Source organism: Ornithodoros turicata, chromosome 1 (assembly GCF_037126465.1).
Source record: "Ornithodoros turicata isolate Travis chromosome 1, ASM3712646v1, whole genome shotgun sequence".
Classification (NCBI taxonomy): Eukaryota; Metazoa; Arthropoda; class Arachnida; order Ixodida; family Argasidae; genus Ornithodoros; species Ornithodoros turicata.
The window spans coordinates 86,681,407-86,709,329 of NC_088201.1; the positions used below are offsets into that span (position 1 = coordinate 86,681,407).

Consider the following 27,923-nt stretch of genomic DNA (forward strand, 5'->3'; position numbering starts at 1 on the left):
TCTACTTTGGGGCAACACGTACGTTACTTAGCAACCGCAGAAGGACGACAGGCGAAGCTGACGGGGGGACAAGCGCAGACGACAAACCCAAACCAGAGGAGGGAAGAGGTTAGGAAAGGAGGTCGGTCTGCGCATGGGCACTTCATCCAAGATTTTTCCCGCGCGTTTTCACAGTGTCAAACCGTCGCGTGCACGCCGTCGCCTCGTACGCGTCGAAAGAGACGCCCGCGAGACGACCTCCGGAAGCGCATTAGACGCGTACAGAGCGGGTGACGCGTACCAATGTTGGCATATTCGTCGACCACAGATCGTATTTGTCTCGCGACATAAAGCCACGAAGTATTACAATTATTATTAGGGAGTTTTACCGAGTCGTTTGTGCCCGAACCAAACGACCAATTCTGCCGATTCGAGAAGCGAATGGGAAGCGAATTACAGGGGCTTTTAGCAAATCGGAAGAATCGTTTATCTCCAAATGTATTCCAGATGGATTTGAGTAACAACTGAATCATTGGCATCTTGTAGTAAATATGACATATCGCAGTGCACTTTCAGGCTTACCCTTTGCGGAAGTTGTCAACGCGCTGTCAAGCACACCCTGGCACAGTTGGGAGACTCGATCTCACATTGATGAATGACGATGATCTTAGAGGCAGCTTTGCTTTGAGAAGGGTTAATCACCCGTGTGCGAGCGTCTTTCGATCGTTAAACCAAACAGGGAACGACACGGGGACCAGCACTTTGCATAGCTTTAATGCGCCTTGCATATACACACAAACTTTCTCACACGGACTACATGTTGAGACGACCCTCTGCTGAGGTCACTGTTAACGCTAAGTGGGTTTATGCGGAGCGAAGGGGAAGAGCCAAACACGCTCAACAATTACAACCCGTTTAATCAAAGAAATAAGTGCAATAAAGTTTCGGCCGAGAAACACGGGATTCGAGAATGGATCTCACCAATGTCATGTCCTCAGGATCACAATTTCACGTCACACGTCGAGTCGATTCCGCTGTTGGTCCTCTTCTGTTCTTTTCTTCACTGTCGTATCCGTGTGTCTCGTCGTTCTTCACCTCCTTCTGGTCTTTGGGACCACGTCTAGGTTTCCGCAAGCCTTCTCGTGTTCCACTCCCTCCTCTTTTCTTCTTCTCTCCCATTCGCTGCTCTTCCTCGTCTTTTTTCAGTACAGTCTCTTCATCACACTCGCCACAACAAAGAAAAAATTCGACTCGAGGGCGAATTCCTTTAACCCAACCACTTCTGATGGTTTGTCGTGTCCAGTCGAACAAATTTCACTGCAGCCACACTCATTCCTCAATCAAACTCAACTCTAACTAAACTCTTTTCCCAGCTCGGCGTGCTGTCTCATTGAGATTAAACCCCCTTGCAGGCAGTTCTATCATGCTGACGGGGCGCTCGAACGGAGCTACACCTGGTATGCTGAGGGTACGGGCCCTCGACTGCGCAAGAAATACCGAGGTTGAGGGTGAGATAACTGTGCTTGATGAAGCATGTTCTGTTGTCGGCACAGTTCGTCAACTATTCCCTCCAGCAGGGTGTGTATCATTACGTCTGGTTGCAGCGCGCCGGATTCGCCTGTATGTGAAGATGAAGATCCGGCAGGGTGGTGCACTGTTACCCTGTCTCGAAGAACCTCAGGTTCCTGTTCCTGTGTACATCCCTGCCTAGTGTCAGTTCCGCTGCCAGGTGAAGTGAAATGTTCGTTAACGGAATCGTCTCTCGTTGTCCTAAGATTAGCCTCATCTGGGCCGTTCTCGTATGGTCCAACGTATGGGGCTGGCTTCAGCCTTGCTGCATGTATAATTTGTTGCCTTCTGTTTGTAATACCTCGTATCCTGTACGTGACGTGAGAGAGTTTCTCGACCACACGGTATGGTCCTTCCCACTTCGGAGCTAGCTTCCTTGTCACCCCTTGTCTCCCTGCCATGATACGTACGTACACCCGATCGCCGACTTCATAATTCGTTTGTCTGCTATCCTTGTCAAGTCGTGCTTTCCTTACTTCAGCCGCATTAGTCAAGGCCTTCCTGGCTATGTCATGAGCGATTGTCAGTCTTTGCGACAGTTCTGCCCTATAATTCTGGAGGGTACCGTAGTGTGGGGTCGGAGTCTTCCTTAGGGCGTTGGGAAATGTAGGGTCATGGCCGTATCGGAGAAAAAACGGTGACTCCTTCGTTCCCTCGTGAACAGCGGTATTATAAGCAAATAGCGCATACGGCACCCACATGTCCCAGTCTTTCTGATCGTGGGCGACGTAGTGCGATAACAAGTTTGTTATTGTCTGATTCAATCGTTCGACAGCACCGTTGCATTCTGGATGATAGGCCGTAGTCTGTAACTTTGATATGCCGAGAAGTTCATACACATCTGTCATCAGCTTCGACGTAAAGTTTGCTCCCCTGTCCGTGAGAAGTTGTCCAGGTACACCGTGTCTAAGGATAACTCCTTCGACAAACGCTTTTGCCACGGTCTCCGCCTTCTGATCTTTCATAGACACCGCTTCAGCATACCGGGTCAAATGGTCGACGAACACGAGTAAGTAACGGTTGCCCATGGCTGTTATGGGAAGTGGTCCCATGATATCCATGGCTGTTCTCTCAAATGGTTTACTGATTTCTCCGAAAAGTTGAAGTGGTGGCCGCGACAGATTTTTCGGTTGTTTTCGTTCCACGCAAGATTGACACTGCGCACAGTATTCTTTAATGTCCTTGTTCATCCCTTTCCAAAAGAAACATTTTACTATCCTAAGCCTTGTCTTCCGTACTCCGAGGTGTCCCGCGTACGGCGCGTCGTGATACTGCCGAAGTATCATGGGTACTATGCTGGTGGGTACAACGGGACGTTGCAACTCACAGTCGTTCTTACCGTTCCTTCTTTCTTCTATGTGGCAGAGAATGCCTCTTTCATCAATGATGTAATGTCCATAACGCTGGTCTTTGCTTAGTTTGACGTTGTCAATGATCCCCTTCAGCCTTGTATCTCCCTGTTGTGCTTCTTTGATTTCGATCTCATTCACAGCCGGGACAAATTCTGTGACTTTCCGTACCACTGCCCTGCTCAGAGCGTCCGCATTGCGATTCAGTTTGCCTGGCTTGTGCTCGATTTCCATTTTATACTCTTGCAACCGTAAGTTCCAACGAGCGAGTCTTGAGTTCGGGTCCCTAGTATTCATGAGCCATCTCAGAGCGCTACAGTCTGTGACAACTCTAAACTTCCTCCCGTATAAGTAGCACCTAAAGTGGCGTACGGCCCAGACAACTGCGAGACACTCCTGTTCTGTCGCTCCGTATCTTGTTTCGGCATCGTTTAGCTGTCTGCTCGCATACGCCACGGGATGTTCTGTGCCATCTATCGTTTGCGACAGCACCGCCGCGACAGCGTACTTCGACGCGTCAGTGATTAACGTGAAGGAACTTGAAAAGTCTGGAAACCGCAAGACCGGGGCTGTCGTGAGAGCGTCCTTCAACGACTGGAAAGCTTCCTGTGCTTCAGCATCCCATTGGAATGGGGTGCGCTTTTTAGACGTTAGCTTGGTCAGCGGTTGAGCGATGCTCGCGAAATTGTTAATATGTCGACGATAATAGCCAGCTAATCCCAAAAATTGTCTGACTTCTCTTACCGTCTTGGGCACTGGGTATTTCTTTACACACTCTACTTTCTTCGGGTCGGGCCTGACGCCATGACGCGAGACGACGTGTCCTAGGTAACTGACTTCTGGCTTGAGGAACTGGCACTTGCTCGGCTTTAGTTTGAGTCCCGCATCGTGGAGTCGGTTGAAGACGTCTTCGACATCTTTCAAGTGCTGCTCGAACGTGCTACTATATATGATAACATCGTCGAGATACACATGACAGACTTTCCCCAGCAGTCCTGAAAGGATCACGTCCGCCGTTCTCTGCCAGACTGCCGCACTGTTGGCTAGCCCCATGGGCATTCTTGACCACTGGTAATGTCCAGAGTGTGTGTTGAAAGCTGTTTTCACCTTGTCGGCGGGGTCGAGTTCGATCTGCCAGTACCCTGACGCCATGTCAACAACGGTGAAATACTGTGCTGATCCGAGCAAGGAAAGGGTTTCGTGAACGTTTGGCAGCGGGTAAGGGTCGATTCGTATCACCTTATTCAGTTCACGGTAATCCACTACCAAGCGGAAAGATCCGTCGGCTTTCTCGACTAGCAGGGCCGGAGCGCCCCACGGCGACGTGGAGTGCTCAACTATGCCTTTATCCAGTAACGCGCTTATCTGTCTATCCATTTCCTCCCTTTGGGCGTAAGGCACCCGATATGCACGGCGGTAGACAGGCACCGAAGAAGTGGTCGGTACGCGGTGCTTTATTACTTCACACCGACCCAGGTCATGCTCCGACATCGCAAATACACGACGATATTTTCTGAGTAACTCTAGCAGCTGTGAACGTTCTCTGTCGCTAATATGATCCAACTTGAACTTGCTGCTGATCTCCTCTTGATTGGATTCTGATATAGTGGCACACAACTCCCCTTCTTCGGTTGGCGACTCTTCTACGATAGCCGGAAAAAGTGTTCCCACGACTTTTCTTCGGGGCAACGAAAGTTCCTTCTCAGTTGTGTTGGCGATTCGTAGTGGAACCATGTTTTCTTTGCCCACCCGTACCAACGTGGCAGCACCTACTAAACCTTGTGTCTCTATCCGGTCTAAGTGGGCCACAGCTGTCGTGTGTAACTCCACCCCTTGAACAAGACCGAAGCATATGTTCTCTGTTCTAGGTGGTAACACCACCTCACGGACCAGTCTGATAGGGACACAGTCGAATCTGTGAACTTCCTGCCTACCTTCAACGTGGCCTTCTTGACCCCCATTTATCATCGGGACTTCGCATCCCTCTATACGTACAACTCCTTTACTCGTAATCAGATCTATGTCTCTCGAACGTAAGAGGTCGTGTCCAATAATGCCTGCAGTTGGGAATACCGCTTCATCCGTGCACACGTGGCAATAGTGCTCGAATGTGACGTTCCCTATACGGAAGGGCAACTTAAACACACCTCTTGTGTCTAATGCCTCACCAGTGATGCCGACCAACTTCGTACGTTCGTCTCGCGAATGCTCGAAAGACGTTTCCCAGCCGGGGTCGATCCCGTAAAGTGTCGACGCTTTGACCAACGTAACCCGGGATCCCGTGTCTAGTAGACAAGTAACCTTTTGACCTCCAACTTCACACTCAATGATTGGACTTGTCTCTGTACATAACCTGACCACCTTGATATGAACCGCCTCTTCGTAGTGGTCTTGCGTAGAGGCTGGCACTAGTTTCCCGGACTAGTACCTGATACGTGCCTCGTTTGGGGAGACGGTTGTCGCGTTCGATCTGGGCCGTCACCACTTTGCTGTCTGCGGCTGATCCAGTTCCTAGGCCTGTCCTGACACTCCCGAGCGAAGTGGCCGAAGTTTCCACAATTGAAGCACCGTCGTTCTCGACTGGTCTGTTGTCGTGGCCCCGTTTGTCTGTCCTGCCTCATCTCGGTGGTCAACTCTGCGAGCATCCGCTCCAACCGCTCTAGCCGGTGTTTCATGTCCTCCGTCTGTTCTGAATTAGTCACAACGGGCCGTACGGGCAGTTGCTCTACTGTCATCTTCTCATTTCTCTCTTCCTTTGCCGCAACCTCGATTGCTTCCCGAAATGAAGACGGGTCGCGTGATAGCACAAATCGTCTGATAGGGTCCTGCAAGCCTGTTAAGTACCTCGTGAGTAACTGACCGTCCAACAACTCTCGAGCCACAGAATTCTTCTGTTCAGAGCCTTCTCCACTAGAATTATCCAATGTATCGTAACCAAGTGCACGGAGGCGGCTAGCAAATGACCTCACTCCTTCTCCATCTAACTGTTTCGCCTTCATGAACCGTTCCATTTTAGAGCTTCGAGTGTCGGTATCATATTGGGCCAGCACTAACGTTTTAAACTCTGCGTACGTCTTTGCATTGGCCAACTCCCTGTCTCGCCAGGCAAAGTCATAAGCCTCACCCACCATCTTGCATCTTGCGATACCTATGAGCTGTACATCATTCCATCCGCCCATGGCCCCTACTTGCTCTAATGTGCGCAAGAAATCTTTTGCTCTGATGCCTTTGTCATCTCCCGTGAACATAGGAACCATATTTCCTAAAGCCAGAACACTGGCCCCTACGACGCTCGCATGAACTGCCTGCAAGTCCCCGGCGCCGTTAGACGCTCCTCCTTCGGGTAAGGGCATGATGTCTTACCCAATAACTCCGCAAAATCCCACCGCTGCCACCAATTGAGACGACCCTCTGCTGAGGTCACTGTTAACGCTAAGTGGGTTTATGCGGAGCGAAGGGGAAGAGCCAAACACGCTCAACAATTACAACCCGTTTAATCAAAGAAATAAGTGCAATAAAGTTTCGGCCGAGAAACACGGGATTCGAGAATGGATCTCACCAATGTCATGTCCTCAGGATCACAATTTCACGTCACACGTCGAGTCGATTCCGCTGTTGGTCCTCTTCTGTTCTTTTCTTCACTGTCGTATCCGTGTGTCTCGTCGTTCTTCACCTCCTTCTGGTCTTTGGGACCACGTCTAGGTTTCCGCAAGCCTTCTCGTGTTCCACTCCCTCCTCTTTTCTTCTTCTCTCCCATTCGCTGCTCTTCCTCGTCTTTTTTCAGTACAGTCTCTTCATCACATGTTCTCACGCCACAACCCTTCGCCGATGCGTGTGAAACGCTCTAATGAATACGTCGTCACATTCAACAACTTACCGCAGAGTATATACGCTCGTATGTCGTCGGCACCAGTAAACATATCGCAGACCCACTGCAGCTGCGCTACTCCGCTACTGTAAACAACAGCCGCCATCTTGCTTCGCGATGTCAATCGGTTGTGCTCGCCGAATGAAACGTAACGACTCAGCGCCAGTGGGTCGTTCATACGAAACCGCACTCCTCACGACTCGTTCGGCGATTCGTAGTGCGCATGCGCGACACTCGAATCGGTCGTTTCGTTCATACGGAAACGACTCGCTAAAACTCCCTATTATCGTCGACCACGAGCGTTCGTTAGAATGTGCCGATGTTGTTGTTTCTACGTTTTCTGCGCTTATTCGTTCTAGATATCGTTCAAACGTAGAAGTAAATTTAGTATGGTGGCGAGTGTCTCAAAAATTCATGTGAAATACTCATACGCAACATGGTCTCCTTCAAGAAAACTCCGCACACGTTGGAAAACTGGCTTTTCTCAGGTCACACGCACGCCGGGCGCCTCGTGAAATCGTTGGAAAAACGCTCCATTCGTTTCAGCCTTTAGCACCGCTCGGCGGCGGAATCTTATTAGCACCACAAATCCCATATAGTGACTAAACGAAGACCTCGGTGTCCTTTCGGCAATGCGAAACTTGAACTCTCAGAAACTACAGATTCTTTTTCATTCATCTTTTTCTTTTTCTTTCTTCCTTTTTTGTTATCCCCTTCCCCCGGGCACACCGTTCAGTTGATATTTCTAAATTGTGTTGAGTCTCGGGCATGGTACAAACAAACACCGACGGCTGAAAACTATCAAAATTCAATACCATACATCGAGCTATTGGGGGACTCGGTCCCTGCTTAACTTCCCATCGTTCGCGCACATGCAGCTAAAGAGTGTAAAGGCAAGCTACTGCATTATCGCTATCAGCTAGGGTGTCTTTTTTTTTCGATACAGATTTTTCATTAAAAAACTATAAGGGCTATAGACATCCTGCTTGCACTTCTATCATCTCTGGGCCGGCGGACGTTCTTGGCCATCTGTTGCTCAACCGTCGAATGACTAATTACCTAATAATCGTTAGTTAACTTTTTAATTTTAAAAGCTACCAAGTTGTCCCGATGAGAACATCTGTTCTTTGCGTCCTGGGAAACGATTAAAAGAAAACAGAAAATGCAACCGAAGATATGGGCAGTTCCGATAGCGTCATCCGATACAAGTGTTTTTGTTTTTTTCCCGCAAGTTAAAGCTCATCTTCGACGCATGAGGCGGCACTGTGCTCCTTCACCCTCTCGCATTGGGGTGAAGGAAAGACGCGTCTCCGAAGATGCGCAATGAACAAAAAAAAGAAAAAAAAAAGGTGTTCCTTCACAAATTTTTTGCGGACGACCTACCGAACGGATTTTTGTTCTGAAAACGGGTACGATATCAGATGACCGAAAATACCAGATGTTCTCATTGGGACAGCTTCGTTGCTTTTATAATTAAAAATTTAATTAACGATTTTTAGGTAATTAGTCATTCGACGGTTGAGCAACAGATGGCCAAGAACGTCCGCTTGCCCAGAGATGATAGAAGTGACAGGATGTCTATCCCTTATAGTTTTTTGTATTAAAAATCTGTATCGAAAAAAAAAGACACCCTGTAGATAATTAGTCTTAACCGTAAAAATTTACTTACTTGTGCAGGGTAGATGCCTGGTTTTTCAGGAAATGCTAGCGTGCAGTAAGTGGAGGCCTTAGTGTAAGAACCAGCGAAACCAAGCTTCAGGTTCTTGAACACTTGCTTCGACACTACATCGAAGCAACTTTGATCCCTTTGTCTGCAAATATAAAGTCAAAACGCGGCGTTTATTTTATTATTTATTTTTGTTTGTTTGTTAAGTTGGGGGGAGCGCCATTAGCCTGTCGTCTAATACCCAAACCCACTGTCGCACACGATATGGATCGACCCGCAATCCTGGACGGTGCAATGACCAGCCAATATGGGCCCAATATTGTGTGCTGCTTGGGGTGAAGCCTCATTGTAGATCAGGGGCCCCTAACGGCACATCAGAGATGTGGAATAGAATGTAATCGCCAAAACATTCCATGCAGGACGCCGTAAAGGACAGAACTGCCAATGCTAACACGAAACATGCGTCCTGTCCTAGTCTTGTCCATTAGTGTTTCCTTGTGTCGAAAGTTCTAACAGTTATAAAAAATGAGCAACGCTGTAGCCGGCGTTCTTCCAGTATTCAATATGGGAGCTCACATTGTCCTGACAGGCCGAGAGAACTCTGACATTCAGGCTACAAATTTTTTATACCGTCATACTCATTACGACTCAGAATATTCTAATATTTCTTCAAGACGCAGTCGTTCGTGACATGTGACCCCCATAAAACTTCCCTAAAACTGATCAGCTCTCAGAGACTCAAGCTGCGAACGCTCCAGCGTGTAAAAACGATTGAGCATCGCGCGACGCTCGCAGCCTATAAAAGGTATTAACTGGGATAAAAAAAACCGTGCTGGGAAACAAACAAAAGGACGACACAACACACAGTACAGACTGACGAACAATATTTTAATTGACAGACCTGCTTCTTAAATAACCTGAGCCTGCAACGCCCTTTTCTGAAAGGTTACCCCTTTTACACCCTCAAGCCTGCCTAGTAACTTTATCTTTTCGAAAGCACAATACTTATCAGGAGTCCCTCCTGTTAGCAACTCCTAAGTCCTATACTTTCGGAAAGAGGCACTAGGCACAGTGTAAGAGGGTAACCTGGCAGAAGAGGGCGTTGTCGGCTCAGGTTATCTAAGAGGCAGGGCCGTCAATAAAAATCTTGTTCGTCAGTCTGTGCTGTGTGTTGTGTCGTCCTTTTGTTTGTTTCCCAGCACGGGTTTTCTTAGCGCTTTTGAAGTATCAAAATACTGAACAGCCCAATTGTCAACAATTTTCTATAATAGGCCACGTGCCATGCGCGAATACCATAAGCATCCATAAAACGACTGGAAGTTTCATAGGTGGACGTCGCTTTCTGTATATCCACAGGATGTCGCGTGTCGGCTGTTTCAAAAATTTCCCTAGTCTTGACGGAATTCTCTGATGGAATGGAGTGTTGCAAGAGAGAAAAATTGCGCGGTGGCACTGCAGGAGATCGATTCTCGATGGATCTACAGAATGCCTAAACCAAAACGAGTAAGAAACACAGACGTTGTCGTAGTCTTGAGTTAATACCCCAAGCCATTCCTCACTTCAATGTTGCGTGTCACCTCACCGCTTCTGTTTAATCGCCGTAGCAAACAGGGCTATCGGATTCGCCAAATCACGAAAGACAAGCTATAAGTATAGTATATGTACTGTCTGCATCCACTTCTATTGTGATGCCAATGCATCAAAGGAAATGGACACTGCCATCCAAGTGAGGTTTCGGTCCTTCAGTTCTTGAGAGCGTTTATTTTATTTTATTTTTACTTTTTCTGTTCACTTCTTGAAATGCGGCGCGCATTGTATATTTTGAGAAATCTTGGAAACAAAAGAGAGAATCAAAGCAAGAAAAAATAAATTCTGTCATGACAGGGTTGGAAAAAGACAGAAAGAAACGCATTTTATTTTTTACTTGTGTGGAGCTCCCATCAGGCCATTAGACCCTAATGATCCTATCAAACCGCTAAACCGTTAGTCGTATTGGAGATGTCCGAAATTACGATAGGCCTATTGGCCTAATGGTTCCATTAGGATTGGCTCTGATGGATTTTTCGATCGGGCGTTTTGAGCGGTATATTGATACGGGCAGCACAGCGCGGCGATGGCAATGATTTAATGGACAGAATGATAATGCGCGTGACATGAGTCGCGTGAGATGAGTCCTCATTGGCATCGTCACAGTCCCCCCCCCCCCCCGAAGTCGTGACCTCCCGGGCACGATGGTCAATGTCGGTCGATGGTCAACGATGGTCAATGGGCACGATGGTCAACGATGGTCAATGGGCACGATGGTCAATGATGGTCAAGTGAGCGGAATATGAAGTGACGCTGTGCTGCCCGCAGTAGTAGCCCGGCGCCTCCTTGGTAGCGGTGCCGCCTTGATGGATGGTGGCGACGTGGACGACAAGGCACAGGGCTAGGAAAGACGTTCGGCACCGATGTGGACGATGAGGCGATGGGGACGCTGTGCTGCTCGCTGGAACGTCGGTGGTCCGAGGGCGGGAGCTGAGCCATCACTGGGTGCTGCTGTCACGGGCGTCGGTTCTCAACGGGGCTGGGGGCTTCTGGTCAGGTCGGGTCATCTTTGGTCTCGTAGGTCTGTCGGCAGGTCGGGGCTGGGGTGTCGATGGCCATGGCAGCAGCAGGTCGGTCGGGGCGAGCCAGCACCTCCACCAAATGATACGGGCAGCACAGCACAGCATGAGTCGCGTGAGATGAGTCCTCATTGTCATCGTCACAATATAGGGTAAGGTGGGGCAAGATGAGACACGGCGCGAGACGCTACATTTTTTGCTTGACGCCGCCTGTCTCAGAGGCGCGTTGCTCCATGCGCTTGAAACATCACCCATAGGTGGCTCTGCATGTGCGCTTTATTGCACGTGAGAATTGTCCGGATTCGTGTATGCGTCGGAGACAAAAAAAATCAGTTAGTTCTGCCAGGAATCTGGAGACCCGCCAAAGGGGCGAGATTTTCTGTACTCCTTTTTCTCATTATCTGTGAAGCAGCGTTTCGCAGGCTGTCAATGTAAGTTCACATCCTTTTTTCTTTATTCATTCGTCTAGATATATTCAAAATATGGGCACTCTTGGTTATCCGGTGTTGAACAGAAAAATTAATGCATCCGATGATATGCACGGTTCAAGACGCGACAATTTAATGTGATTTAAATTTAATATAATTTAGAAACGGATAAGTCAAGTATTAGTTGTCGTTAAGCTTGCTCCTGAGACATTTCCTTTTGCATATCGTCTACGATTTTCCAGCAAATTTTCCTGTTTCCTGAGATATTTCCAGCAAAGCAGAAGCGCGCGCAAAAGCGAACGACCAGCGACACACACTGGCGATGCGTTGCTTGCAAAGGCCGTTTAAGCAAAATAGCTGGGTTCTGTGTGGTTTTATTGTCCATTATGTGCGCGGTATTTGTTCCTGGACGAAGATTCCGAACTACTAGCATCTAAGGCAGAAGTTACGTTTTGTAAAAAGAGCTGGTAGGCTTCATCGGCAGATTGACAATTGTGTGCTAGTGTGTTGATCATGGTCTATAAAACGTACTTCATTACAGCTTTCAATTATCTCTTGTTTTAAGCACTCGCGATATTGCATGTCAAAGAAAGCAGATACAGTGTAATGATCCGTAATATCGATTTCGAGCGCCTCAGATTTCTGTACATTACGTCAGTGCTGATTTCTAAGGGCGTAAGCTGACAATGCGCAAAGCCCATAGCGCCGACCTTCTATTGCGTGCGGACTACGAGGCTAAGCACCGAAAACGAATCGCTGCGCGTATGGCAATAGCAGCAAGGGTGTGTGCCAGTTGCACTTATGTAGCCTAAGAAAGGCGTTACCTTCAAGCAAGCAGGCGAGGCATTCCGACTTGTAGACCCTCTTTTCCGGAGATTTGAGTAGTCCAACAGAACTACCCACAACAGACAACATGCGAGCATCCCTCGGTAGCTTTCATTGGGATGCTCGCTGCATAGCACGGTAACCGCCAGGATTCTTGGCGAAGTCACCCCAATCTATCAACCCGGGTACTTTTCTGAGTTTCCGTGAGGTGTGATGTCGCCCAACGACCATAATGAAATAGTGTATTTGTTCCACAGCAGCTATCGATCATGCATGCGTGTTATGCAGCTTAAACGAGGATACAGTGATTGTGGAATAGTAAACTCAATACCAGTGATGGCCAGTCGTTAACTACATGTAGTTAAACTACTAGTTAAACTCCCTGATTGTAGTTAAAAAGTAGTTATCAACTACTTGCAGAAATGTAGTGGCAACTACTAGTTAAACTACAATTTTAAGTAGTTAACTACAGTAGTTAGGTTACTGAAGGCGCCAACTACTTCCGATTTTGCCGCAAGCTTTACGGCACGATTGTGCTTTCGACTTTTACCTTGCGCTACTTGTTTGATGAGAACGGAGGTGCAGAGCAATTGTGTGGTGCATATGTACTAAATCTTCACTTTTAATGCTTGTCTAGTGAAGTCTCATTTGCTGTGAAATAATTCTGCAACTTAGTTTATCGCGTAGGCACAGAGAGAATCCCGCCGCAAGCTTTGTATTTGACGATCGTAGCAATGGCTTGAGCCAAAGTTTATTATTGCTTGTGATTCATATTTAGGTGTCCAAGAACACTACAAGGGTGTTGGTGGACAACGTTAAGTAGTTATAGATGTAGTTAAACTACATTGCAGTAGTTGAAAAGGTAGTTTTAACTACTCCCCTGAAAAGTAGTTAAACTACTAGTTAAACTACTCAATCACAAAGTAGTTAGTAGTTATAGTTAAACTACTGTAGAAGTAGTTAGTGGCCATCACTGCTCAATACCTATTTTAACGAACTCGAAAAAGGTGTGACGTTTTATTGCGTGACCCGCCGATACTGAACTTGATCGAGGTCGTGATTCTCCTCGTATGCTGAACAGAAAGTGCGGGATTACAATGCCGTTCAAGTAAAAAGTGTCCCCGCAGCAACAGTTATATATCGCATCCTATGACATAGAAACCTACCTGAAGAGTACTTTAAACTGCTCTTTGGAGCAGTTAGAAAACTTGAAATGATTCGCCCCGGTGTCCTTGTAGCTCATTATGTATCCCTCGTTCCAGGGGCACCGTTGAGATCCTTGGTGTCCTCGAATACGCAAGGACGGACCGCTTCCATCATGCACCGCTCCTAGACTAAAACGGTAGAATGAAGTCTTCTTCGCAATACATCTGGAGTACTCACAGATGTGCAAGCTCATGCGTAATGGTGTCGGTACCGTCGAAGGAACCCGGTATGTCTTCCCCTGCCGCCACATTTTCCTTCGTGCACAAGCCGCCGACGTTTGCAATTCCTACAATGTTGTCGTTATGCGTGAACCTTCTAGCCCTTGGCAACATGTGCTTTCTGTTTTTACGCGCTCCAGAAAGAATAACGGCTATTACACTGAATAAATACAAAGTCACAAACATGGTGTGTAGATCTGATGAAGGATGACGTATGTTTCATGATAGGCAGGCCTGTGCGATGGACAAGGCACGTAAACAAACACAACACGAAGGCACAAAACCAACAAAACGTTTCATCGATAACAACTTCGAAAACACGTAGACGGTGCGTGGGAGGCAGAGAGAGAGAAGTATATGGATTTGAGGACAAAGTAAAATTGAAAGAAGGGCACAGGAGGCGTCTGAAGGCTGGGTAGATACAGGCAGAAGGCACACTAACACAATTGCCCACATTCTGTATGATCAAAGCTTTATTTATGGCCAAAGCAAAGAGTTATCCACCAGCTAGCCATTCTATCTACCATGCATGTTTGCATGTGACAACGAAGACAAAGTCCGAAGAAACACGGTTGAAAAGGATGATCGAGGGGTGACCCCGCACAAGCGCATCCGGCATTATCATCTTTAACGACTTTGCATTCGGTACATAACAATGTGCTTGTACATATTTGAAATGTTGATAATACAGAAAAAGCAGTGACTTTCAGAAAGGTCAATAGTGCAGAAGTTCTTTTGTATCTGGTTGGTCATGAAGAGGTCGCTAATATCAGCGAAGATTGCAGCGTCTTACGCAGACAGCGTAATAGTTGACAGTCGTTTTCGTTATGCTTTAGCCACATCATAAAGCAGGGAATGATGAGGCACTTACTGAGCAGAGAGAACGGACCAGCGGTTTCATGTTCAGTCAGAAGAAGCATGCTCACTAAGAAGAAGAGTGAATGACCTTAAATACCTGCGGCTCGCTTCTCGATGCTTTCATCGAAGAGTCCGACAGCAAATATGTCTCGCCTGAAACAGTGAGTGCTCAGTTGTGACTGCTAAATTCGAAGATTACAAATAACAACATTACCCGGTCATCAAGTACAACATGTCGAAGTTTGTTGCAATTGATCCGTTGTGCGCATAGTTTTCTAATGCATCCAGTACAGCATCATCGTGCAGAGACCCTTCGAGTGTAAAGTTTGTGCGCATATTCTGGATGTAGGGTTCGCTCTGAAACAGTTTTACAGCAGTGAGAACCTTCGATATCCTCTCGCAGTGTCTTGTCACCTACTTGACTCGCTTCGACTCCCACCAATATAAGACGTATTTTTGGGTCTTCAACAGTGCTGTATCTCAGATTGACCTGGGCCACCAAACGGAAAGAAATGTTTTTATGATTGACAATTTTCATGCGCCTCGTACACATCTCTTCCTAATGCTGCTATTGCACTCGACGCGTAAGTTCTTTAAATGTCCCGTTTCCTCGAACATTTGAATGTGTCTTACTACCTGTATGTCTCATTGTTCGTTATTTTCTCACATGCTGATCACCAGTCACACGAAGATTTCTCTCACCTTTGCAACAGGAACGCTCCTCAATATTGTTTGCTGAACAAGCGCAAATTAAAAACAGAAAGCGAATGTTTTGTATTGTGTCGATTACACGACATGAGAACACCAGGGGCAATTTTGTGCAGCTATCTGTTGCAAAATGGGCAGGTAAAAGTAATAAATGTCTCACCAAAGTGTACCAATCTTACAATAGCTAAAACGTCACGTCACGCGGCTGAACGCACACAACAGTGAAAGTAATAACGTTTGAAAATCGTCGTTTAACGTTTTCCTTACTGCAGACTTGCTTGCTAATGCTGACCATGGCAGAATGTGGGGCAGGTAGACGTTACTTCCAGCGGCGTGTGTCAGAGATTTCTGGCGCACGTTCAAGAACCCCATGGTGCTCGAATTTATCCGTACTACTACACTGTGACAGGCGGCGCGCGGCGCCACACAAGGGTGGGCGGACTCACCTTACCTGTAAATCTAGTCGTAATTATCTAGTCGACAAGTCCTCGTTTTACTTCGCGAGACAACTTTCAATACGAGGAATGGCACGGTGATCGGCTCGAGGATGGATTTTCCCCAACTGATGTTTCGTATAGCGTGCGGTTACACCGCAGTACATAGCAGCCCTCAGTTAACAACTCCTGAAACTCAAGTGGCTAGCAACTCGCACCCTGCCACGAATTTGCTGACGGCCGGCTAGATTTGTACCCGAAACCGTGGGTTCAGAAAGCGCGCGCTTACCAACATTCCCATTCATGTCTGGTACGTGCTCAGTCAAGTTAGAAAAAACCGACAATAGCCGTCATTGACGTTTGTTGTTCACACGAACCGGCCCTATGGTTGAGTTAGACTTCGTCTAGATGGCTTTTCTTAGTGCTGCTTCTTTTAGCACATCACTGACTGGGTATGGTCAGACGTAGCTTCACGTCCACAAAAATGCAAATATCTGAACTGTCCATAAATAATTACAAAGCAACCAATGGTAAATCGATGTCATGGGATCCTCCCATAATACGCGGCGCAAATATTTTTTTTTGAAATTTCGCGTTATCACCGCGAGGCAACTGTGGCTGTGCGGGCGTACAGGCGTAGACAGACGGAAAATGGGACAGCTGGAATGTGAGTGGGAGTGTTATTATGCGTCCTAGGCCGACATCAGGCCAACATTCTGCGGGATAGTCTGCCACAGGGTATAACTTTGGACTGTACTAGGATTCGAAACCACCACCTCCCAGTATTCGGCATGACCTTCCACCAACGGGTGAGTGCTTCATCCACTCGCCATGCTGCTGGTGGGGTTAGGGTTCAAGTTTGCGTGATTGGACCTGCATTTAGGAACCGAAAGCCACGGCACTACCACATGAGCTGGGCCGGCGAGAGAAATTACGGGCCACAGGGATGGGCACGCCAGGGCCCCCTCCTTACATCTCGACAACATAGTCTAAGTATTTCTTCTATATATGATTACCACGGGTCTTGACTGCGGGCCCCTTAAGTGGATCGGACCTAAGTGGATCGGACTCCGTCGCGGAGCAAGTTTATCTGGTTGTGGTTGTGGTGAAAGGGCTCGCCGTTGTCGGCCTCACAGAGGTGGGCGACTGACGCCCTGGGGTAATGTGCGTCCTGGGCCGACTTCTAAGGGAACTGTGCCGACATATGTCTGAAAGCGTCTGAGGAAAACCCAGGAAGTTGATCTGAAGCGACCAGTGAAACACGTGAGTCCAATCCGAACCGAGCAGTGAACATGCTTTCTCCGCCGCGGAGCAGGAACGGGCGCTAAAACTCGACGAGTCGAATCCGCCAAAAGTCGTGTTGCCGTTTGGGGTAACTCCGCGTTCTGTTTCATTGGACGCAGCACTAATTACATGCTCGGAACATGTGGTAGAAACACGGCACGGTCACACTGCATGTACATCTTTCAGTGAAAGATATAAAAGAGATTATAAACGCGTAGCATTTGCAATGCGTAGCATAGCAAAAAAAAAAAAAAAAACAAACAAACAAACGAAGTAACAGTGCTACCTCGCGCCTCAAGAGCCATGCCTTGATGAAAATAACAGGTGTAGGCAGGCGATGTGGTGTTGGCTGGACGACGTTAACATTGCCTTGAGTTTGAGGGAGAACACAGGACGAGAAGAACACACGACAGACTCTCCGCGTGTTCCTTCTCGTCCTGTGTTTTCCCGCAGACTCAAGGCAATGTTAACGTTGTCATGCCTTCAATTCTGCTCCTTCGGGTGCGCACATGCGGCACACTGAGGGAATACAAATTTTAAGTAGTACGTCATAGATAGGGAACGCAAAAAGTTAGACAATACATGTAATATGCTGGGTGCGTCTGACGAAGTGTATAGTATGTAAGTCTGAAATGCCACTGGCTCTCTTTCTATTGCACAGTCACTGGTTAAAGGGACAGTCGCATTCTCCGAGGTCAATTTCGAAACTAATGCGAATTCTAATTCCTTGCCGACCACTGAAGTGGGCCCGAAAATACCATTTCGATCCGCGGCGTACTCTTCGCGCAATCCGATGAAAAAGAAACCGGAATCCTTGCGCCCTCGCTCTCTAAAAGTGGGAGCAAACGTCACACGGATAAGGCCAATCAGCGCCCGCCCTGGGCAAATGCGAGGCGCGCGGCTGTTTGGCTATCGCGAAGCGAAAAAAGCAAACATGGAGTCGGAAAAGGAGAGTGATGTTTCTCTGTCTGGGGGAGATTCTGACGAACATGTTAGCGGTAGCGGCGACGAGTTAATGCTGGATGATGACCCATACTCTACGGACCCAATGCCTCTGGAACCCGCCGACCATCCACGAGATGTGGCTGCGGCTAACCCGCGGGATGACATTTTTAGGTGACGTAACTCTTTGCATGGTTGCCGTCAGATGTGCGAAACAGTCTAGAATGTTGAAATCGGCAGGTGTCTGTGTGGAGTCTGCGACCCACAGGAGCCCGACGAGCGCCTGTGTTGCCATTCTGTTGCCAGGATGGTAGAAATGTGCAACAGTGCATAACACAACACCCATTACTCATGGTCATCTGCCTCCGTAGAGAACTTCTAGTGGTGTACGCGCCTCAATTCTGCCGCTATAATGAACATTTTAGGCGACTCAATCCTCAGGACCACAGGTAAGCCTGCTGCAGTGCTCTCCCGTTTGCTATATGATTACGACCCTAATGAATTTTTCGGTTTAAATGACCCCCCATCAAGATTCGGAAGGGTAAACTCGGGTGCTAGTCGGGTGTTGTTGGTTGTGCAAATTGTCGCACCTAAAATGGACAAGGGCTGTATACAAAAGGCTACGAAAGACTAAGCACTAAGCAGCAGCTTTTTGGCCTACACAGGTTTGTCCCCCATAAATCATAAGCGTGGACGACAGCCGTGGAACTATCCAGAGAATCCTGGTCCAACAATTCCATTAGGAAAAGTGAAGCAACACAGCCGCCTCAGCTAGTCTCGACATGCTCTCAATTATGCCAGTTAGCCATGTCCTGATTGGCAACACAAAACCCTGATTGATTGACAGACATCCAGTAGGAATTTTAAACTCGGAAGGAAAGTCTTACAAGTCTGAAAACAGAAGCATTTGAGGTGCCAATGAAGGGGGGAAGCATGTTACTGAAGAATGTAAGAGTAACATATTTTGGGAGAAATTGGATTTTGCCGAAATTGGAGGGAGGCTGGTTTGGGAGGGAGTTAGCAGTTGGAATCGGGCTCATCCTGAAAGAGGCGGACATTTTCCTGTTGTACTATGTTGCACACCTGCCAACCTTCCACATTGAAAATGCGGGAGACCCTGGAACTAAGGAAGGAATGCACAGGCTTTGAACTCCAAGGTTGGGATAGTGTCTGTTCTTCTGTTCTGGCCATTGTCTTCCCAACACTGCGGGAGATTTGGCAGGTACGCAAATGCCCACAAGATATGATGCGAAACAAAAGGAAATGTCATGTGGAGTTGTCTTTTCCAGCTGCCTGAGATTCACGGCATACTCGTCATTCACAAGATGGGTCTGGGGATACCTTGGCTTGGGGATATCAAGGCTATCAGGGTTAGGACCATCGAAACAAGGGTGTCTTAACAAGATAGACAAGCTGGTGCATACTGATGGCTGGAACTGGAGACATGTAGTGGCAAGACGAAAATTTTGCTGACATAGCACACTTCGTGTAAGTGAGCCCTTGGTCATCCCCCCCCCCCCCCTGCCTCCCATCAGAGGTTTTCGAGGATACTATAGGTGTGTGGTGTACAGATAGGTTTATCCGTACACCACACACCTATAGTGCTTTTTTGCTTAAGCGCACTTTCGTGTGCTTCAGTAGGAGTGCTTTTCGTACCATTTCAACGGAACACTGAGTGAAATATCTGAGAGGTGTGTGGTATAGCCAACAGGTTATGCACCAGTTAATTATCCAGACAATCCATACATCCACCGAATGTTTGGCGACACCGCCTCCCCTTCTTTCCCATGCACCTCCTACGGGGGGGGGGGGGGGGTCTTTGTTATTTCAACTTTAGAGATACGTCAAGAATAACGCATGAAGCTGTTGCGACGTAGCTGTAATAATTATCCCCCCATCAATCTTTTGCAACACCTTGTAATGCTTGAAAAATGCTGGATGCTCTTATCACAGGTGCTTGCGGATTTAGTGTTTTTGGCGACGACATATAAAATAGTGTAGATCCTAATGCTATTAAGACAAATGTCGGCACCATTCCCTGTAACGTCGGCCCAGGACGTACGATCCTCCCTGCGATACTCGTGACGTTGCCCGCATAAGAGTGGCCGAGTACGGCAAGCAGTTCCATCATCGCCACCACCACCACCAAATATTTTATACATAAGCAAAGACGGAACTTGCTCGTTTTGCTTCATTACAATCTGCAAGATGAATGTCACTGCTGGTGACATGATGATACAACTCTTGTCCTCGCATGTTGAATTGTTTCAGCGCTAAAATGGTTGCATGGTCTTGACAGGGTGATACCTATTGGTTCGAATTAGGGATCACAAACGGTATTTTGTTTCAACTGAAACACATTTTTCAAGACCGAATATTCGTACATGGCTATAAGTTCTCTTAATAACGTACCTGGATAACTTACTCGTGAAGAATACCTTCCCTATTGGGACTCTCTCCCTCACTCCCTCTCTCTCTCTCTCTCTCTCTTTTTTTTTCCTTTTTGAATACAAATGTAAGGAAAGGGAAAATTATGGATTGAGATACCTCCATAGGTGCCTCACCTGGATCATACGGGGTGTGTGCAGAAAAACGTAACCCGCATTTAGGCACTTAGCTTGTTGTCTACCTAACTAACGAACTTCCGGTGGCGCACGAAGGCGCATTTATGCGTGCGAAATCTGCAGAAAAATCGTGGAAGCCATATTCAGCTTAAAAAAAATAAACAGAGCAACGAAAACGTCGGCCTCCGTGCACCAGAATAGGGCAACATGGCGGACGCAGGAGACTTGTGTTCAGGTACCGCTAGGGGAGCTATCGGCGCAGAAATCGAAACGATGTCCCACATTGATGCTCATCGGTAGTGCCCCTAGCGGTGCCTTCACATAACTCTCCTGAGACCGCCATGCACTATCGTGCACTGTCATGACCGCCCTATTCTAATGCATGGAAGCCGATGTTTTTGCGCTCTGTTTATTTATTTTTTTTTACGCTGAGTATGGCTTCCATGATTTTTTCGTAGCTTTCGCACGCATAAATAGGCCGTCGTACGCCACCGGAAGTTCCTCGGGTAAGTAGACAACGAGTTACATGTAAAAATGCGGGTTACGTTTTTGTGCACATACCCTGTATACCTCATATATCTCAATATATTGGGTTCTTGGAACCTATAGCAGCTGGCAGTGGCTTGCTGAATTCCATTCACAGATTGGGGTGACTTTTTTTCTTTTTTTCGCTTTTCAAGTCGACACCTAACCCCAAAATTATTGACATGGTATGTGCAGTGCTGGACAATAGTTTACGAAACACGCTCTGGCGCGTTCCTTCCTCAGAGTGAGACGCTAGCAGTGAATGGTACCGTACGGACTTACAAACAGGTGACTGCGTTACCTATAGGTACATGTATGTAAGTCCGTACGGTCCCATTCGCTGCTAGCGTCTCACTCTGAGGAAGGAATGCGCCGGAGCGTGTTCCGTAAACTTTTGTCCAGCACTGTACCTGTGCCCCCTGCAAGAATGTGCAAAAGAGATATACATCAGTTTAGGTAGCTATAGAATTCAAAAATTCTACTGCACATTTTGAGAATCAGTACCTTCTAATTAAATCTTCAAATTCGAGTGTGCAAGAACATTTGAAAGCTCCGTTCTCACTTGGGAAGATGAGTGGTCATGGGATCACGCTGTTCTCGAAGTTCATATGCAACTTTGAGCACATATGTGTTGAGGCACAGTGCCTGAAATTCGTATGATTCTTTATGCGGTCGCATTGACGTTCTTCAGAGCGGTCCCGAGCTCCTTGCAGCACAAGCATTCGATCTCCTTCGTTGTTACGAAACACACAAGCCTCTTCAACAGCAAGTGCACAATTAAAGATCACGACATGAAAGCTAAGTAGAACGTCGTAACAGCATGCAAGCTGGCTGGTGTAACTCATCAAACTCAAAGATATGCTACCGTCGATTAAATCTTGCACAAAATGCAACTGTGATTGATCGTCATGAACGGTAAAAGCTCATTTACCGGTCCGTCGAAGTAAGACGTCTAACGCTGCAAATCTCATGCATGTCCACTTTCCGTGAAACTTCTACTGCCCTGTGAAGTCGCAGCACTGACGACGTTTTGACGACGAAGCAAGGCTCTTGAATTAAGCATAGTGCAGCAGCATTCCTTTTAAAAGCCACTGAAAAGCTCAGTTGTCATTGTCATCACCGTGCTAGCTCCAACGTCCACTTTCAGAAGCACCAAGAAATGCGTGTGTCATCATGGTGCAATCACGAAACCACAGTAGCTTCCTGTGCGGATATTCCTCCAATAAACATCTACCCTCGTTTTACGTCACATCCAGTGGAAGACCGCTGTATATGCAGGTCGCCGCCGATCGGATGAGTCCATGGGGAAAGCAAAACGACTTTTCACTTCCTCGTTTAGAATAGTGCTGCGTCGCAGAGTGGAAACATTTCTCGTGTAGCCAGCCATCATGCATTTTCTTATTGCTTCAAAATGAAAAGCCGCCCTGAGTTCTGGTCATGGACCGTTTAAATTTCATTACAAATCTTTTGTAATGCTGCTATTGATTGAAATAGTCACCGTCGTAGTTCACCTGCAATCGTTACCGACAACGAATCATTCCAGACCAGCGGCATGGCCGAGCGGGTTACGGCGGCCCGCTCGTTGGTGGTAGCCGAGGTCGTGCTGAAGACTCGGAGGGGGTGGGTTCGAATCTTACCACCGTCTGTGCTGTCTGACATTTTCTGCCTGCGTTTTCCGTAGAGTTTCCACGCGAATGTCGGCACAGTTCCCCTCTGAGGTTGGCCGAGGACGCATACTAACCCCCTTTTCCCCACACCTTCCTGCTGTCCTCTCTCCATCTGTCCACATCTGTACGCTGCTTATAGCCACAGTTGCTTCGCGGCGCTAACACGGAATAAAAAAAGAATCGTTCGAAGAGCACGTTGTTGCAGGTATGTCTGCTAATTATGTTGCAAGGTTCTTAAATTATTTCTGTTCTGTTCTACCACTGCAAGACATGGTATCGTATGTGTCATATTGTATTTTGCAGCCCGATATCCTGTTTAATCTACACGGGAACTCCAGGGCAACGGCGAGACAAAGAGGTAACACGAGAACATCGAAGGTTATACTTTACGCTGTTGAACATGATAGCCACGTATTTGAGAAGTTCATGCGTTGTATTGAAGAACCTGTTGTGATGCGTGTCCGAAATGACGAACACCTCAAGGTGCACAGGATCTGGGTAATCGTTCCCGGGTTCTGCATTAAAAAAAGAAAAGCGAAGCTGATGAATACCAAAATCTAAAAATTGGCAGCTGGAGATAAAGTAATCGGACATGTTGTTTCGGGCTCGCTTAAGTTACCTTAGACGAAGTCTCAGACTGTATTCGTATCAGGGGTATTCGTAGTACGTAATGGTGGCCGAATGCCCGATCTATCAGAAGTTATGTTTGTTATGCAAATTGTTGATCTCGGCAGAATGAAAGCGAGTTTCTCCAGTCCGCCTTTACCAAAGCGCTGGATTTCCCACTGTCTGCACCATAGCAACGGGTCAGGCTGATACCAGGAACAACAGCGAAATGTGGTACTAGAAGCGGTGGTTCAGGTATAGGTACAAATCTTAGTTCTACCGTTTTCTAACTTTTAAAAATACCAAGAGACCAGTCGTATGTTCAAGCCGCCGTATGAACCCCTCAATTATTCAAGCCATGACCATTCAACCTCTGAGTAAATTCTACTTCTATAATAATGATAATAATAATTTTATGTTTGCTATGGTGCCCAAAAACAATCCATAGGGCCTTCTGATTGGTGCACCTCGAAACGTAACATAACAAAAACATATTTATGGTAAACAGCAGACAAAACTGTACATAGTAATACGTAGTAGGTAACAACAGCTATGAACATTAGTGAGATTAGGAAAGTGTAACCGCATGAATGTTTGGGACAAACTTGGGAGCAAAAACGTAAATGGTGTGCTGTTGCGACACATTGTTTAAGATTAATAAGGAGACGTTGATAGGATTAAGCCTGAAGAAAAAGTGAGGATTAAAAAAAAGGAAAAACATGACATCTTAGAGCACGTGACGGCACTAGAAACCTAATGCTTGGCAGTAAGTCAGGAGAATCAATGATGACATGTATGACCTTATACAAGAAATAACACGAAAATCTCTACGATCGTCGAGATATTAACTTCGTGTTAATGTGTGCATAGTTGTAGTACCTAGAGCTACCACGGTGACGAGTGTGATCTACTGAGATGAAACGTCCCTGAACGTATTGTATATTTCGGCACACTGCGTGTTATAATATTTCATTATAATTTCTTCTGCTACAACAATTTGTTCTGTACCTATTCAGCATGAAGAATGAAACTGAGAGAACCTGATGTTCTGAGGCTGGAACAACATAGAAGGGACAATCACACACAAGGGCTCAAGGTCTCTCTCTCACACACACACTATTCAACATACTTTGAAGTCTCCTGAAACTCCAATCGATCATGCTGCATTTACTAAACACAGGCCCCTTCTATCTCAGATAACAAATACACTGCATAGGTATAGGCAATCCAGCGAACCGGTAAGGAAGTGTCAAGGGAAGTGCCTCCAGGACGAGAGCCTGTGATGTATCAGACATAGACTGTTCTTTTGGGAGAGGAACAGTCTCTGTTCGAAATATCGCTGACTCTTGTCCTGATGCTCTTCCATTGGCAACGTGCTGCAAAGTTCTAATGCACGTGAAGGCATGAAAGCGATGGACAGTGTGACAAATGAAAGGGAAAAGAGGAGATACGTATTGTTGTCTACACAGTATTTTGCAGGTCACTTACCTATTCTAGCATGAACGTCTGGGCTGACGTCTCTCCTCATCCGCACTGAAAAAAAAAATAAAATAAAATACGGTTCTGGTCGTTTTTGAGAGTTAAATGGTAAGTTATTACTAGATCCACACTTGTTACATAAATAACAATCGCCACAAACAGAACGTGGTCGCGATAACAGGTAGCTCTAGAAATATGCTTTGCTTGTTTGGTCTTCGTACGCTGTCCGACGAAATATCTCATTTCTTTAACGGGCCTTGTTGGACTAGTTGGTAGTTTTAGAGACAAATCAAAACGGGTCCATCCGCATTGCTGTTGTATTCCTCTTTTCCACGTACGCGATCCTCCTCGTCCTCTGAAGCCTCCACCATGAGCTGGCGAGCCTCCACGATGACAGTTCGTTGCGATGTGGCCTGAGTTTCCACAACTGTAGCACTTGAACTGTTCTTGATCCTTCGGCTTCGGATAGCTTCTCACCTTACATGTACTTTCATCGATAGTTTCATTCTGGATTTGTCGTTGCTCTTGACGTAAGACAGCATATCTCGCCTTCTCGGGTGAGATCGGATATATAATAAGAAACATCAAAACTTCGTGCCGCTCCTTTGTATGACTTTGGCAGTCCTTTGGAAGCGTGTCTGCGAGGGAGGTTAAATACGCTGTGCCGTCTGCAAAGATTGCGGCACACGTAAAGTACCTTCGGTTGCGACAAAATGAATACACAGAGCGGCCACTGTAGCGCTTCTCATGGTCGTAGCTGGGTCATTCCATGCCAAACGTCCCAGACATTGCGCTCGACCATCCCCGATTTCTTTCAAATAAATTGTGGTTGATTATTCTCATGCAGCCAATGTACTCCCGGCTTATTTTTGCCGCAAAAATGTTTTTCGCGCCATGGCCGCCTCTTGAAGATTGCGATTTGACATGTAACCTACCTGGCGAAAAAAATTTCTAACAAAATAGCTTTTGCGCGAATTCCAACCAAATCTCTTCTGAGTGGAGGCAAAGCATAATACTTTCGTGCCAAGACCAGTTGAAGGTTGCTGGACACTTTTTATCGAGAGTTTATGCCCCGAGAAAACTGAAAAATTTCGGGAATTTTGGATTTTTTACGGAACTCTGCAATGTTTTCAGAGCTATTTAAACTGTTTAGCTCCGCTGTGTAGGAGGCATAGAACGTGCTAAAAATATTTTGAGGCGCGCAGACTTGGAAGAGTACGCAGAAAGAAATCAGGAATTTCGGAAATATTGCTTTTTACCACATATTCAGCCGTCAATTGCACACTGAGGTGGTCCTGATAAAAATATGAGACAAATTGCATTTGATAGTGTGCACCTTGAACATTTATTTTACAAAGTTTCATCGAAACACTTTTTGTTTTAGCAGCGAAAAAAAATTTTGAAGTTTACCACCCCCACACTCATCCGGCATTGCCCCTCAAGGCTGCTTCACCCCAAGACGCATCGCCGCCGCTGCCGCCAAACGCACACGGGAGCCACCCAAACCGAAATGTGTTCTTCAGCGAAGAAACAGACAAACAAACAAAACAAAAAAAATCTAAAGAAATTAATCTCCTAAGCTTCAGGTTCACAAGAGAACGGCCTACTGCGGCGACCCTGTTCAGTAGGAGCGCTGGACCTATGGATGTACTTCGGTGACAACGGGCACTAGCGGGCTATTGAATAACCTAATTTGTTCGAGTGATGGCGCACACAGCGCTTACTAACACTGACTCTACAGCTCCAGGCAATGATGGGTGTGGGGGGATATGTTTAATGATGATAAAAAAAAGGAATGGAAAGGTTAGTCATGATGGATGCTTGCTATTCCCAAAAGCAAAGAGAAACAAACAAATAGGAAGAAGAAGAAACAGAGACACAGAAAGTTATGGAGAAACACAGAAAAAAAAAACAGCTCCTTCACCAGTCGACAACAACGATAACTTCACTCTTTCGGCTATCACCAAAGAACACAATAAGAGAAGGAAAGATTTAAAACTGTCCAAGTGACGTCATTGAATATAAGGAGCCAGCTCTGGAGGACGGTGTCGCCTCCGATCAAAGTGAGCCAGATGCAATAGATGCAGACCCGTCGTCGTCGAAGTACATCCCTGGCTCCAGTGCTCACTTGGCTCCTTGTGTACGGCGCCACCGCAGAAGGCCGTTCTCATGAGAACCTGAAGCTTCGAAAGTTAATTTGTAGATAAAACATGTTTCTGCAGGCAACGCAAATCGGTTTGGACAGCTCCCGTATGCGTTTGGCTACAGCGGCGGCTTCGCGTCGATGCGTCTTGGGGTGACGTCTTTGGGATGCGATGGCGATGCGTCTTGGGGTGAAGCAGCCTTGATGGGCAATGCCGGATTAGTGTGGGGGTGGTAAACTTCCAAAATTTTTTCCGCTGCTAAAACAAAAAAGTGTTTCGATGAAACTTTGTAAAATAAATGTTCAAGGCGCACACTATCAAATGCAATTTGTCGCATATTTTTATCAGGACCACCTCAGTGTGCAATTGACGTGTGTGGTAAAAAGCAATATTTCCGAAATTCATGATTTCTTTCTGCGTACTCTTCCAAGTCTGCGCGCCTCAAAATATTTTGAACACGTTCTGTGCCTCCTACACAGCAGAGCTAAACAGTATAAATAGCTCTGAAAACATTGCAGAGTTCCGTAAAAAATTCAAAAATGTTTCAATTTTCTCGGGGCATAAACTCTCGATAAACAGTATCCATCAACCTTCAACTGGTCTTGGCACGAAAGTATTATGCTTTGCCTTCACTCAGAAGAGGTTTTGTTGGAATTCGCGCAAAAGCTATTTTGCTAGGATTTTTTTTTTTTTTTTGCCAGGTAGTTTACATGTCAAATCGCAATCTTCAAGAGGCGGCCATGGCGCGAAAATTTTTTTTTTCGGCCAAAATAACCCGGGACTACATTGGCTGCATGGGAACAATCAACCACAATTTATTTGAAAGAAATCGGGGGTGGTCGAGCGCAATGTCTGGGACGTTTGGCATGGAATGACCCAGCTGTGCCGTACCAGATCTTCATCCTTGCTCGTCTAAGGAAACCGCAGAAAGAGGAGAGGGAGAAAGATGATTTTTCCCACGAGCAGGCACTGAACAGCAGCCAGTCATCCACTAGCTA

The 27,923-nt window shown here is 46.7% G+C and overlaps 1 protein-coding gene across 1 annotated transcript in view; it reads right to left on the reverse strand.

Annotated features, from left to right (window-relative positions):
• LOC135365782 (venom metalloproteinase antarease TserMP_A-like) overlaps nt 1-27,923 on the reverse strand; it is a 70,244-nt gene that overhangs the window by 12,048 nt on the left and 30,273 nt on the right. Inside the window, exons 5-12 of the mRNA XM_064598518.1 lie at nt 24,791-24,835; nt 23,087-23,211; nt 14,991-15,062; nt 14,787-14,929; nt 14,670-14,725; nt 13,674-13,782; nt 13,457-13,624; nt 8,435-8,576 (exon numbers count right to left, since the gene is read on the reverse strand). Of these exons, the coding sequence (XP_064454588.1) occupies nt 8,435-8,576; nt 13,457-13,624; nt 13,674-13,782; nt 14,670-14,725; nt 14,787-14,929; nt 14,991-15,062; nt 23,087-23,211; nt 24,791-24,835 (860 nt within the window). The remainder of the gene's footprint in view (nt 1-8,434; nt 8,577-13,456; nt 13,625-13,673; nt 13,783-14,669; nt 14,726-14,786; nt 14,930-14,990; nt 15,063-23,086; nt 23,212-24,790; nt 24,836-27,923) is intronic.